This window comes from Pteropus vampyrus, unplaced genomic scaffold (genome assembly GCF_000151845.1).
Source record: "Pteropus vampyrus isolate Shadow unplaced genomic scaffold, Pvam_2.0 Scaffold83, whole genome shotgun sequence".
Lineage (NCBI taxonomy): Eukaryota > Metazoa > Chordata > Mammalia > Chiroptera > Pteropodidae > Pteropus > Pteropus vampyrus.
The window spans coordinates 6,861,272-6,874,156 of NW_011888864.1; the positions used below are offsets into that span (position 1 = coordinate 6,861,272).

The 12,885-nt window shown below is 41.8% G+C and overlaps 1 protein-coding gene across 7 annotated transcripts in view; it reads left to right on the forward strand.

The window, feature by feature from the left end:
- Window positions 1-12,885, forward strand: part of DOCK9 (dedicator of cytokinesis 9) — a 187,403-nt gene that overhangs the window by 42,572 nt on the left and 131,946 nt on the right. For all 7 annotated transcript variants that reach the window (XM_023532423.1, XM_023532426.1, XM_023532425.1 and 4 more), the window contains exon 2: window positions 9,014-9,130. In XM_023532423.1, coding sequence (XP_023388191.1) covers window positions 9,014-9,130 — 117 coding nt within the window. The remainder of the gene's footprint in view (window positions 1-9,013; window positions 9,131-12,885) is intronic.

The following is a 12,885-nucleotide window of genomic DNA, read 5'->3' on the forward strand; positions in this document are numbered from 1 at the left end:
TGTCTGAAAGACGAGAGGGCTAGACCACATAGATAATCTCAGGTTCTGATGTTTGCACAATTGTTCTAATATTACCGAACCTCCTGCTCCTTTTAAACAAGTATGCTTCTGAACAGCTGCCGGGACGTAGTTCCTACACACACTGATGAACAGCCTGGGGAAGACCATGTATTACTGAAGAGGACTGATCATATTTTGGTTATTAGGGTCTCCTAAGTTTTATTGTTCTGGCTTAAGGGAAGAAGAGCGTGTCTGTTACAAGGTGATGGGAGGTCATTTTCCATGACTTGAGGTGGGGGGGGGGTGATATGGGACCTAATTTTATGTCCTCAGTCCCCTTCTTCCTGCACCAGTTTGCTGGCCTTCTTACGCCCCTTCTCAACGTGGCCCACCTGCCACTCTGGCCTCATCTTTTAACACAGGCTGTAGTACAGGGGAGGATTTGAGACATGTGGGCACCTCAGGCTAATCACTGGTACTCCCTCAAATGGGGCTGTTCAAATTGTTTACTATTTTAAATGAGAGACTGAGGGTCGCTTAGGGCACAGGAGCAGCAGGGACCCCGGCACAGAGCCCTTTCTCTCTGACTCTGTTGCCCTTTCTATTCAGAGAAACAAAGGCCCCATGGTTAACCATCCCTTGTTTCTCAAGCATGTCCATTGCGGAGTCCTGCTCACCTCAGGTAGCTTACTCATGTACTCTTTACAGTCACACAGAGCCTCCTTTCAGAATGGTGTTCTCACAAATGTCATTTTCTCTATCATGTTGGATTTCCCGCGATGCTGTAGCACCCCTGGAGATTGGTGCCCCAAGCCTTTTGGCCTGCTGCCACCCCACATCCTTTACACAGCTCTGCCCCAGCTATTCTGATCTGCTTGCTGCTTCCTGAACTCACCGTCCTCTGGAGGATTTCTCCCGAAGCTAATGAAGCTTCAGTTTCAGGATCCCTTCCAAGGCCCTGGGAGTGACTCTAGCAACTTTATATTTATAACTTTGTATTTTTTAACACCCCTCCCCCTTGATTATACAGGTTTTAGGCCCCACAAAATCTGGTTCCGGTCATGAGCATGCTTCCTGGCATCTCCATTTTCTCTGCAAGGACGCCTCAGTCCCCCCCTTGAATCGTGGTTAACTCGTTCTTCTCTTAGACTCAGCTCTACAACCTCCTTTAAGAAGCGCGCCCCATGTAATTGGGTTCCTTCCCTCATCCAACACCTATGCTAGGTGCTGTTCTAGGTGCTGGAGAAAGCGGTGAATAAAATAGAGAAATCTGTGCCCTCGTGGTGCTTGTAATCCAGTTGGGAGGAAGTCAGGTTCATTCTGGATCGTCAGATGCCACTCATGGTTTTCCATTGCTGTCAGTCACTCTACTCATTGTTCACATGTCTGTGTCCCGTCAGGATTGTGAGCTCTCTGGGGTGTGGGTTGTGTCTTTTTTAGCTCGGTATCCCAAAGACCTGGCACAGTGCACATGGACAGGCTCAGTAACACTCTGGAGAGAAGGAATACATAGCTGCTAATAACGTTCGCATGCGAGGAAAGGAGGCAGCTGCTAATTTCCTGAGCCCACCCTAATTATAGGAAAGTGAGGAGTCATTTAAATTTGACAACTTCAAGAAGTTCTTGGTGGGAATATGTAGTGAGAGTTGTGTGCAAAAGAGTAGTACACGAAGGCTCCTGGGGCCACACTGACTATTATCTGGTTTCAAAAGCCCCTTCCTTCTTATTGCAAGGTGTGTTGTCCCCTCGCCAGCAACAGTACTGGTGTCCGACTTTTGGCAATGTTGAGAAGTGCACCGTTTTGAAAATGGGCTAAGTTCTATGAAAGGTTTTTATCTCAGCGATCAAGTAGCTTTTATCGCCATGCTGATAAATCAAGGAAGTCCTAAATTCTTCATAAGCAGAAATGATGTATTTCTCATTTCTTAAAATAGAATGCTCCAAGAGTTGCCATTTCCTTAGTTTGCTATTTCAAGAAGCAGCATTTGGGTTTCAGATTGTGTTAACATTTAATTATCAGAGACATAAAGGCAAGAAATGACTAGAAAGATCACAGGAAGCTATTATGTCAGAGGGAAGAGCAATAGAATCAATCAGTAAGCGTTTTTGCTTGGCTCTTCTCATGATTTTCAAAGCTTCATAGGTGTTTGGCCAAAACTGAACTCATTTGTGGGCTGATGCTTTCCAGTTCTGCTGGATTCCAGAGGAATCTCATTTTCCTGGCATGGAAAAAATTCCCTGGTTTCTGATTGCCTGTGGATCTGGAGTTTTAATTTGCACGAATGTTGAGCGGCCAGACCTACAGTAGCAAATGCTATGGGAGGGAGTGAGTTTAGAGAGCCTCAAAGAAAGGTTAATGGAAGGGCAGGTAGATCATGCTCTTTGGCACTCGTGAGAACCGCATGATCACTGGAAGTGTGCCGTACTGCCCACTGCTTTGACTGGTAAATGGGGACTGACGGGGCTAACCTGTGCACGTTTTCCCTTGATGTGGAGCTCCTCTCCAGCATCCTGATCATGTGGCCCTGACCTCAGGCCTTGCTTCACCTCCATGGAGGCCAAGGCTTTGATTTCCTTTTAGAAAACAGTCCGTGAGCCTGGGCCTCTCAGAATCCCTAGTTGAATCTGCCTCCATCTTCTCCCCTGGGTAAAGAGCATACAACCCTTTGTGAACAGCGTCTCAGGGTTTACTGCCTGCCCCTCTCTCCGGCTTTGGAATCTTAGATCTGCTTTTTTTGTGGAGCTTCCCTAATGGGTGTGGGTGTAAAGTGCTTGTCTGTACAGCCTGAGCCCCCAGTTGCTGTTTTTCTCAATCCTTCCTGACACAAACTTTGTCAATACTCCTCAATTCAGTTTATAATGTAAGCATCTATTTATGTTTATTTTGGGCTCAAGCCTTGAATTCCAGTGTCATCTCTATTATTGTACAGTTTCCTCTCTCTATGGCCTTTTGTTTTTCCTTCTTTGTCAATGCCACTACCATTGTTGTCTCTTTTATTGCATATGTTCCTGGAGAGTGCAGGAAAGTTTTTGTAGACAGATTGTAAAATTGAATATACATGGAGCTCTCAAAAAAAAACAAAACAAAAAACCCGAAGATCATTGTCATGCAAGCGATACATTTAATAATAATAATAGCAACATTGATTACGTATTTATGGTTTGCTAGGCTCTGCCAAACATTTTACCAGCATTAACTCAATGGAGCCTATTAACAGCTCATGTAACTGCATAGCTCAGCTTTCTTAACGAATGAACCATACTGCCTTCAATATGATTAACATCTGTGTGGTATCTGTGGCCCTTTCAGGGCAGATCCAGGTTTTATGAGTGCTAAAGTTTAGAATTTTGGGGGGGCGGGGGGCTTGTTTCAGAAAAAAGAATCCAAAATTATAAATACAAAATGAGGCATGGAAATGAATATTTAGAATTTGAAAAACAATTACAACAAAAAATACAAATTTTAAAAAGCTAACTCAAACCATAAATGTCAAAAATACAGGAAAACAACACATTTTTATCAATAACCTTTTGACAGAACTCAGCGATACTTTCTTCCCTACATTTTTTGGCTTCACCTATTATTCTTCATATAATCATGATTGTGTATTATTCTGTATCGCAAGGAAAGATCATCTTCGTTGCAGCATGATTAGTCCAAATTTGTGTTTTATTAATCATAGTTTAGAAAAGTTTCTTCTAGCTTTACAACATTTAGTAACATCACATAAATTTTTATGATTGAGAAAACCTGTATTAGGTTTCTTTCACATATGAGCTGTATGATTTGGGGGCATTCTCAGTTGGAATGACTAATTTCAAATATCCCCAAGCAGTTCTGGAGCCAAGCACCTTGGGATGTGTCTGTATTGCAGTATGGTCCCTCACGCTTCACTTCATGTCATGAGTCATGACATTGGGTGGACCGGCACAGTGGATGTCTTCCTTCAAATCTTCCTAATAAGCCAAGATGCTGAGCAACCATTGAACTATACAGGAACATGGCGCCTGGAGAAGGGTCTGTGCAAGCAAAGGGCATTAAGCTTTTATTAACCTCACAGTCACTATGTCTCGGGTTCTGGGCTAGATGCTGAGAGGACACAGAGATAACGAGACCTGAGACCCGAGACCTGGTCTTTTCCCAAGGCACTAATGGGAGAGGAGATAAGCTGTTCACAGGTCATTTCTATCCAAAGCAGAATGAATTGCACCCTAGGACTGCTACTAACCTGGGGCGAAACAGTCGAGGAAGGGAAAGGCTATCTTTTAATGGATTGAGGGAAGTGGCTCCCCAGTTTCGTGGCCAAGTGCTGCATGACCTGGGGCTAGAGCAATTCTGCTCTAACTTTTTGGGCCTATTTGCCTGTGTGAGATTTGTTTGTTAGAGGAAGGATTCTGCTGCTAAAATAAACATTTGTAGACTGCTTGCTGCCCTAAGGGCTGTAGGAGTATGACAGGTGCAGAGGTATGAGGGTGTGACAGGAACAGGCTCGTGTCTGAGACAGTGAACTGAATCACTTACGTCATGGGGCCCCAGGGCTAGAGATGTGTGACCGGAACCCGCATATCTGCCTAGCTAAGGAGGGCTGTGTTGTCAAGGAGTTCACAACTTTGCCCACACGGGTAATTCTCTTCCTTCAGCATTCTCGAAGCATCACTTCCTTGGTGAAGTGAGGAAACTTCACAACCCATGGTGGGCAGTTGGCTCTCCCACCTCCCTTAGACCCGAATTTAACTTCTGCCAGCAGCTCTCACTATATCAAATTAAGTGTTTGCTAGCCTGCCTCTCCCATTAGTCCGAGGTGTCTTCAACTTGGTTTCATGGCTGTTCACCAGAGAATGACAACCTTTCCCCCAAAAACTGTGTGTAAAAATTTGCAAAGTAATATGTATATACATTTTGGGGGAAATGGGCCCAGGTTTTCAAAGGGGTCTGTAACCCCAAGAAGGTTAAAAGCTCAGCACTGGGCTTGTTCTCTGAATTTACAAATTCTAACACAGTTCCTGGAACATCATTCTGGATCAGGGGTTCTTCAGAATCCCCTGAAGAGTTTGCTTAAGCCCAGATAGCTGGTCCCCACCCCAGAAGGAGTTTCTGCTTCAGTTTGCTTTTGTATTGACTTCCCAGGTGATGGTGATGCTGATGCTCCTGTTCCTGGGACCCCACTTTGAGAACCACTGTTGTAGTCTGCTATAAACTAAAAGTACTACAGCCTCTCCCTTCCTGATTTCACAATAATCTGAGAAATGAACGTTCATAGATAAAGACTTTTTACTCTTCAAATGGGAAAGAAAGCTGAAGGACTTGTGTATGTAGATCAAGTTAAATTTTCATACACTGTAAAAGCAACATAACCGCGCACTGTAGCAGTTCTGTCACAGACTCAGGAGATGGCTGAGCCCCATCGTGCTTAGGATGACACAGTGTCCTTGAGTACTTAAAATTCAAATTGATGAATTCTCAGGGTTTCAACGCATGGTATTCCTAATGGCCTAGGAGCTCTCCATCCATGATCATTGGTCAGTTTGGGTGACTCTGGGCCCAAATTTCTTTTGACAATAGAAAATCAAGAACTTGGCTCTGTAACTGTCACGAGGAACTGAACTTAAGAGTGTTGAGATGGCTTTAAAACCAAGGCCGTGTGCTAGATCTGCTAAGCCCCTTTCTTCTAAACCAGGAGCAGGGGACTGGCGGTCTGGTAATTAGCCTAATTTCAATTTAGTGTTAGTGTGGTGTCTCTGTCGTCAGTGATGCTGCAGGGCAGTCAGTTCCCTACCCTAGTGGGCTGTCCCCCAACTCGTGTGACCTCTTGGAAAAGCTTAGTGAAGCTGAAGAACAGCAAACAGCTGTAACCAATGTGTCATCAGTTTATAGAGAGTAGAAAATAGGCGGTTATGCTCTTAACCTACGGCTTGGTAAGAACAGTGATGTGGCTTCCCACGGGCCCAGCTCAAGTCTCCCGGTCCCCTCTCTTCTGTCATTTCCTTCTGTATCTTCATTTTCTGCCTTTATCTTCCTCCTATGTTTCTTCCACCTCTGCGTCTTCTGCTTTCCACCCCCCGCCCCCCGCCCCGGGGCCTGTCCCTTTTCCTCTTCCTCCCCCAGTCTCTTTTTCCTGTCTTTCCCTACCAACCTCCATTCTCAGCCTTACCTCCTCTGATGATTTCTTTCTTTCCTCTTCCTGAGGGCCATGTGTGGAAGGGAGGCATTGTGCCAATTATTTGTATTTTAAGCAAGAGTTTTTTGCCTTATTCTTAACTTAGGCAGCAGGCGGGTCACTCAGGGTTGACCTTTTTGCCCTGGAATCGTTGGTTCTCTCCTGAAGGCACTCCCACCGCTGCTGAAGGCCTCTGCGCAGTCAGCTCTCTAAGGAGTCATTTCATTAAGCCACGTAAGGGTTTGTACAAGTTTCAAATCTTCACAGGCCTGAGACCAAAGAAGACAGACGGATTATTCGTCCACGAGATCCCCCTATTGTTGAAATCAGTCTTGTGGGCTTTCCTGGTTAACATGCATCTTTCATCTTTAACAGACATGTTGGCCTACAGACTCTCCACACATTTACTATGGTCAGGCAGTGGTGAGCCCAGACTAGTAAAAGGGCAGCCGGGGGGCGGGGAGGAGGGAGAGTTCTGTTGGGCAGAAGACTGCATTCTAATCCTGCTGCTTACTTGGTGGGACACTTCAGGCAATTAGCTCAACTTGTCCTCAGTTTCCAGGCTCAGTAAAACAGAGCAATGTTTTTATGCCTATCTTGGGCATTAAGTGGTATTAAAAGAGAAACAGAGATACATTAAAAATTTTATTTGAGCAAAAATCCATTTAAATTGGGCAGCACCAAACTGGGAATGGTTAGGAGCACTCAGCTGACAGGAGCTAGGGAGAGACTTATAGAGAGAAAGGGCATGAACGAAGAAATTAAGTTATTTGATTGGCTATAGCCTAAAGCCATGTTGGCAATTTGTGATTAGTTGTCCTTAGTGTTTTGATTTTGTAACCATGAGGCATTTACAGGCTTAGGTTTTTGGTTTGCTTATATATTATATAGGCCGCATGGCCTTAGAGCCACCTCAGTCTAATGGCCTTCTTGTTTATCAGTGGATAAGTGTGATCAGCTTTGTGAAAACACCTTGAAAGTTACATACTGGAACAAAAAAGCAAGATAATCCTTAGTGTATAACATTACATTCTGTCATTAAGTACTTCCAAGAAAACTTCAGGCAAAAAAAATTAACAAAAACATTATTTGGAATGCTAAATAGGCTGTTGACCTTATCATCCTAAACAAATAGCTAGATATTTCCCCAGCAAAATGGGTTTATTTGGGAACAACAAAGAATTGCAATTTGTGATCCTCAGTCTAATGGCAAACCACTTGCAAGTCCAGAGAAACAAAGGAGGGAAATGCTCTTTTACAGACTTGGGAGGGGCTGTTGTAAGTAAAGGTCAAGGCACTGACAGATTCTGGCAGATTCCATGTCTGGTGAGGCCCAATTCCTGGTTCACAGACAGCCCTCTTCTCTCTGTGTCCTCACATAGCAGAAGGGACTAGAGAGCTCCGCAGGGGGCGTGGGGGGGGTCTCTCCTTTAAGGACACTAATCCCATTCAGGAGGGCTCCACCCTCATGACCTAATCACCTCTCAAAGACTCTACCTCTTAATACTGTCGCATTGGAGATTAGGCTTCAACATATGAATTTGGGGGAGGAGGACACAAACATTCAGCCTATGGCAGAGGCTTTTATGGGCTAGATTTAGCAGTAGCAATTTCCCTCCTACTGATCTGCAATTGGCCGGAAGACAATCAGAAGGCCACACCTAAACACAGGAAAGCTGGGAAATGTAGTTCAGCTATATTTGGAAGGAAAAGAGACAGATTTGGGGAACATGTAGCAGCCTCAGTCATAATACCCAATTTAGATGCTGCATACCAGATGTTTTTAATATATATCCTATATTAATAGTCATTTTGATAAATATAGCATTTGTCGAAATTGTGAATATCAGATGCTTTTTTATCAATAGTTTAAAAAATAATCTTGTGCGCGCGCTCTCGCACTCGCTCTCTCTCGCTCTCTCTCGCTCTCTCTCTCGCTCTCGCTCTCGCTCTCTCTCTCTCTGCCTATTTTAGTACTTGGCATACTGTGCTATAGTTAGTTGAATATATATCTTTATCCCTGACTTAGCCCAGTTAGTGCCTTGCATGTGGGAAGTGATCAGTAAACACATGGCAATGACTGGCAAAGATAAAAGATTTTTTACTTAGAGGAATAACTTTGGAAATAGAGAAGGCATATTCTCTCTTTTCTTTCCCCACTTGCTTGTTGTCTCTTTTGCTTGCTCAGTGCATGGCAGGGATGGCCATCTCTACTCGCTGAGGTTCACTCATAAGCCCTGCTTTAAGGAGTACTTTTTTTCTTCCTCTGTTTGCCTGGTTTCGGTCCAGCTCACATTTTTCTATGTTTAGGTGTTACATATTTAAGTTGTAGATGTTTCAGGAAAGACAGGGATATTTTGAGACTCAAGGATGAGTTCCATAGAGCCTTATATGAAATCGTGAGCCTTGTGGATGCTTTAAGCCCTGAGCCAAGAAAAGGTGGTTAGTGGCTGGAGCCACTGTGGGCATCCAGCCTTCACTGCCAGACCATAGCTGGAGCCATAAGCAGGGCAGCTCTGGCAGAGCCAGAGGCTTGAAAGAGGACTGACCTAGCCAGGGGTGACCCAAGACATGACTTGGAAGTTCCAGCAGAATCCATACCCTCCTTTGTGCTTAAATAACTGAACAAATATGACTTTATATAGATAGTACCACGAAGTGTCTTCTAGTCCTTTGAAAACAACTTTTATCTCTAGTTTCTAATTCTTTCTGATAGCAAAATTAATACACTCTAATTGTAGAAAAATTGGAAAATATACAAACATACAGGGCAGAATGTATAAAGTTATTTAATCTTAAGAAATTGCATTTATCTATAAGAATGTTTCAAGTGCTTAATCTTTTTCCTTTTCCAGGCAAAGCCAAAGCTGATTGAGCCACTTGACTATGAAAATGTCATCGTCCAGAAGAAGACACAGATCTTGAACGATTGCTTAAGGGAGATGCTGCTCTTCCCCTATGATGACTTTCAGGTAGATAACTTTTAAGTTTCTGTAAATAGAACCATGTGGTTGATCTTTACAAATAAAGATCTATTTATATGTATTGATTTATTATTTACTTTAGGATTTTTAAAAGATGAAAAGAAGATGTGAAGAAGAAAAGTTATGTCACTATATTTTTCTAGGCATTTTTTCATGAATTAATTTTTTAAAATGGTATTCTTTTTGCATATATATATGCAGATATAAATATACATGAATATATGTTATATATGTATGTATATGTACATATATGCAAACATTCATATGTGTGTATATACACATACGTATATATAACTTTTTTTTTCAAGTATGTGTGTGTTTCATCTTGAAGATAAGTGCTGTTCTCTGGACTGATTTAATGGTCACAAGTGCTTCCTATGTCTTGTGAGATTTATTTGGAAAGGCATTTAGGTTTTTTGCCCAGTGCCATAGAGTCTTAAGGCTGATATTTGCTGGGGAGCATGGAGGATTTTGTCATACGTGGGAGACTTTTTTTAGGTTGGCCCTTTGGGAGACTGTCACAAGAGAGGCTTTGAATTATGTGTGGCCTCACAGAGAAGAGTTCGGGGGTAACCAGGTATGTCCTGACTCCTGTCTGTCTGGTGCAGTGGCAGGTGCTGTTCCTTGTTGCTCAGTAGCTGCCCGCAGAAGACTCGGCACAGCTCCTGCTGTGAACTGCATGCTTGATTGTTGCTGGAAGCCTTTCAGATTATGGCCTGTGCCTGAGTGATCCATAAGAGCTTTGAGGCCAGTGAGGAGCAAAAATAACATTTTTCTTTCAGAAACTCCATACGATGGTGTTAGGCACCTGGTTACCTAGAGTTACCTTGGTCTGCATGAAGGTTCTGGTTATTTCCCTTGCTCTTCTGGGACCTATCTTGGCTCTTCTTTCTTCTCTACCTTGATGCTTCCTACCTGATGTTGTTTCCTTCCAGGCCCTGTATTCTGAGAATTGAACTGGCTTAGATTTTTTAAGCTTCAGTGATTCTTTGTTATTTAATTTAAAGAATACTACATACTTCTAAAAAAATTAACCAACTGGCACTGTCGAAATACTTGACATTAAAAGCCTCCTCTACCACTTCTTTTTCTAGCCCCATTCCCTAGAACATAACCTACTACATGCAGTTCTGGGCATACTGAATTGTTTTCAGAAACTTCTATGTTAATAACAATTGTTAAATTATATTCCTTTAAGTTTTTTCCCCACTAAATTTAAGAGACTCCACTATATAAAAAAGGTGAGAATTTTCACAAATATTCCCTTTTTCTAACTTGTTAAAGGTACATATGGAAAAAATGATTATTCCTTAGTTCTTTCCTGAAAACTAAGGATTGTCATGGAAATGAAATTGACCATTAGTGCAATGCCACTGCCAAAATACGTTCCACTGATAAATGGTTTCAAATCATGCCTAAAAATACAATGCTTTAAAAACTCCATTGCCTGAATAGGCTAGCCAGCCAAAGGACAAATAAATGGAGACCTCAGAATGATGCCTTTTGCCTGTGATTTTGGCAATAAGTTAACATGAGAAGTTAAATCGGATGATTACAAAATGCAATCCACGTTGACATATTTTTCCTGTAGTGTGCTCCAAGGAAACTAAAGGTTATCTCAAGTTTCCCTGAGCATGGAGTTCTATTCTTTTTGGTATTAATTGGAGTAACAAATTGATTTCAAGTTTTTCAACCTAGAATGTAAAGTTGTATTTGTAGCCCTCAGATAAAGTTGCTTAAGAAGCAAATAAACCAGAGGAACAAGATACAGTTAATTTAGTTTCATCTTTTATCCCAGAGACAGGAATTTGGATATTTAAGCAGCTGTAGAATCAAATGATTGAAACTTCAAGGAAAACTCCTTCATTCTATTCACCTGTATCTACTTCTCTGGGGATACTAGGCACAAATATTCTAGGAAAGGCACAGAACTCACTGACATTTTGCTGGCCAAGGTTAAATGAACAAGTGTTATTTTCTGTTTTTGTAACTTTTTCTGAAGATTAAGGAGCTTGAATTTCAGCTTTGATCCTCATCATAGTAATTGTGGCAGTCTCCATTTAAGTTTGGATGCGCTCTTGTTTGTTTTCTTGTTTGTTTCTATAGGGAGACACCCATATTCTAATCAAGTAAGGCCGTTTACACTGCGCTTTCTTTGCTAATTTATCTCAGTGAATTTAATAACCATCTAGTTAGCTGAATGAGCAAAATGTCTTAGCAATGCCACAGATTCCTTCTGTCTGTCCCCGTTTTTTTTTATTCAGCATGGGAATGGAATTATTATTGTATTATTAGAGGCAGAGGGAACAAATTAGATTGGGGAAAGTATTTCATTTCATATGGAAAAATAATAGCGAGTTGGTTAGCAAATGGGTCAGATAGTGAGCCAAATCCATGTTGGGGATTGATGCACAATACTATACTTACTTCTTAGCCCATTTCCCATTTGCCCCTAGAACACTCGCCTGTGGCTCTTGTGGCTGCAGCGTTTACCCCGAAGTAACTCGTGGATAACAGTCCTAACCTTACTCCCAAAGTTTGCCACAAAATAGCTCACTTTTATTATTATTTTCACATCGCTCTAGTATATCGATAGTCTTCGGAAACAAATGACATCATTCTATTGAGAGCATTCTGTTTTTAGTAGTGGTATTTTCATTTACAAAGTAATTCTTGATCATTGAAAATGTCAAATCCTAGAAAACGTAGTATTCCTACACACGATGTTAACATCATTCTCAAACAGTTGTTAGCCGAAGATTCATTTGATGAATCTGATTTATGGATACATTTCTGTTACAGTAGGATTAGAGACAAGTTCTGTTTACAAATAACTACAAAAACAGTTCTTATATTTTATTTTCACATTGAAAACTGGTCAAATTTGCTTTAGCCTCAAAGAGCGTGTTTATGCAAAATTAAATTAACGCTGGCAGCAAGCTACACTTTTTTTCTAAACAGGAAATGGGTTAAACAATATTAGTTGACTATTAAAATAGAATTTTATGTGAAGTTCTGTCAAATATATTTAGAAAGATAATTTACTAAAATATAACTGTGGATAGTGTGTACAGTTCTTGAGTAGGTCACGTGTTGATATTGGTCAGCTCCTAAAGATGTCTAAATGTCTCTGAAAATGAGTCTAATGGAGAGAATTGTTTGTGAGATATACTTGTCTAAGAGTGGCAGAAAAACACAACAACTGAGAGATGTGAAATAAATGTGGATTTTAAAAAACGAAAGGACTCTTCTCAGCCAGCCATCAGAATATTTATGAAGTATAGTTTTATGTGCCACAGCCAGGGACAAGAGCGCCATGCCTAGTATAGCCCTTACTAGCTGGCAGTACTTTTTTTTTTTTTTCAGAATTGGAGCCTGGTGCTTTGGGGTTTGTTCTGTTCTGTCTCTGCCTTAGCTTCATGGTTCTCTTTGCTAGCAATGTCTTCTCTTCTTTTTCATCCTTCTAGGACCATCTCACCCTTTTGAGGCCACTTCAAACCCTACAGTGATTCCCCCCCATCCCCCCATTTTCTTAATTCCTCTAGTGCTTACTATCTACTCTGTGTACATTAATACTCAAGTACTGTCTTGGGCTTTTCACCAACGGCTTCTTAAGCTTTTTGTGTTCTACTGTCACCACCCACACTGTGACCCTAAGGAAGGCTCAGGCACAGTGTTTGTGCCTCTCGAGCCCCCATGCTGCCCATCCACTTCCACATTCACATAACCTCTGCCCACTGAGT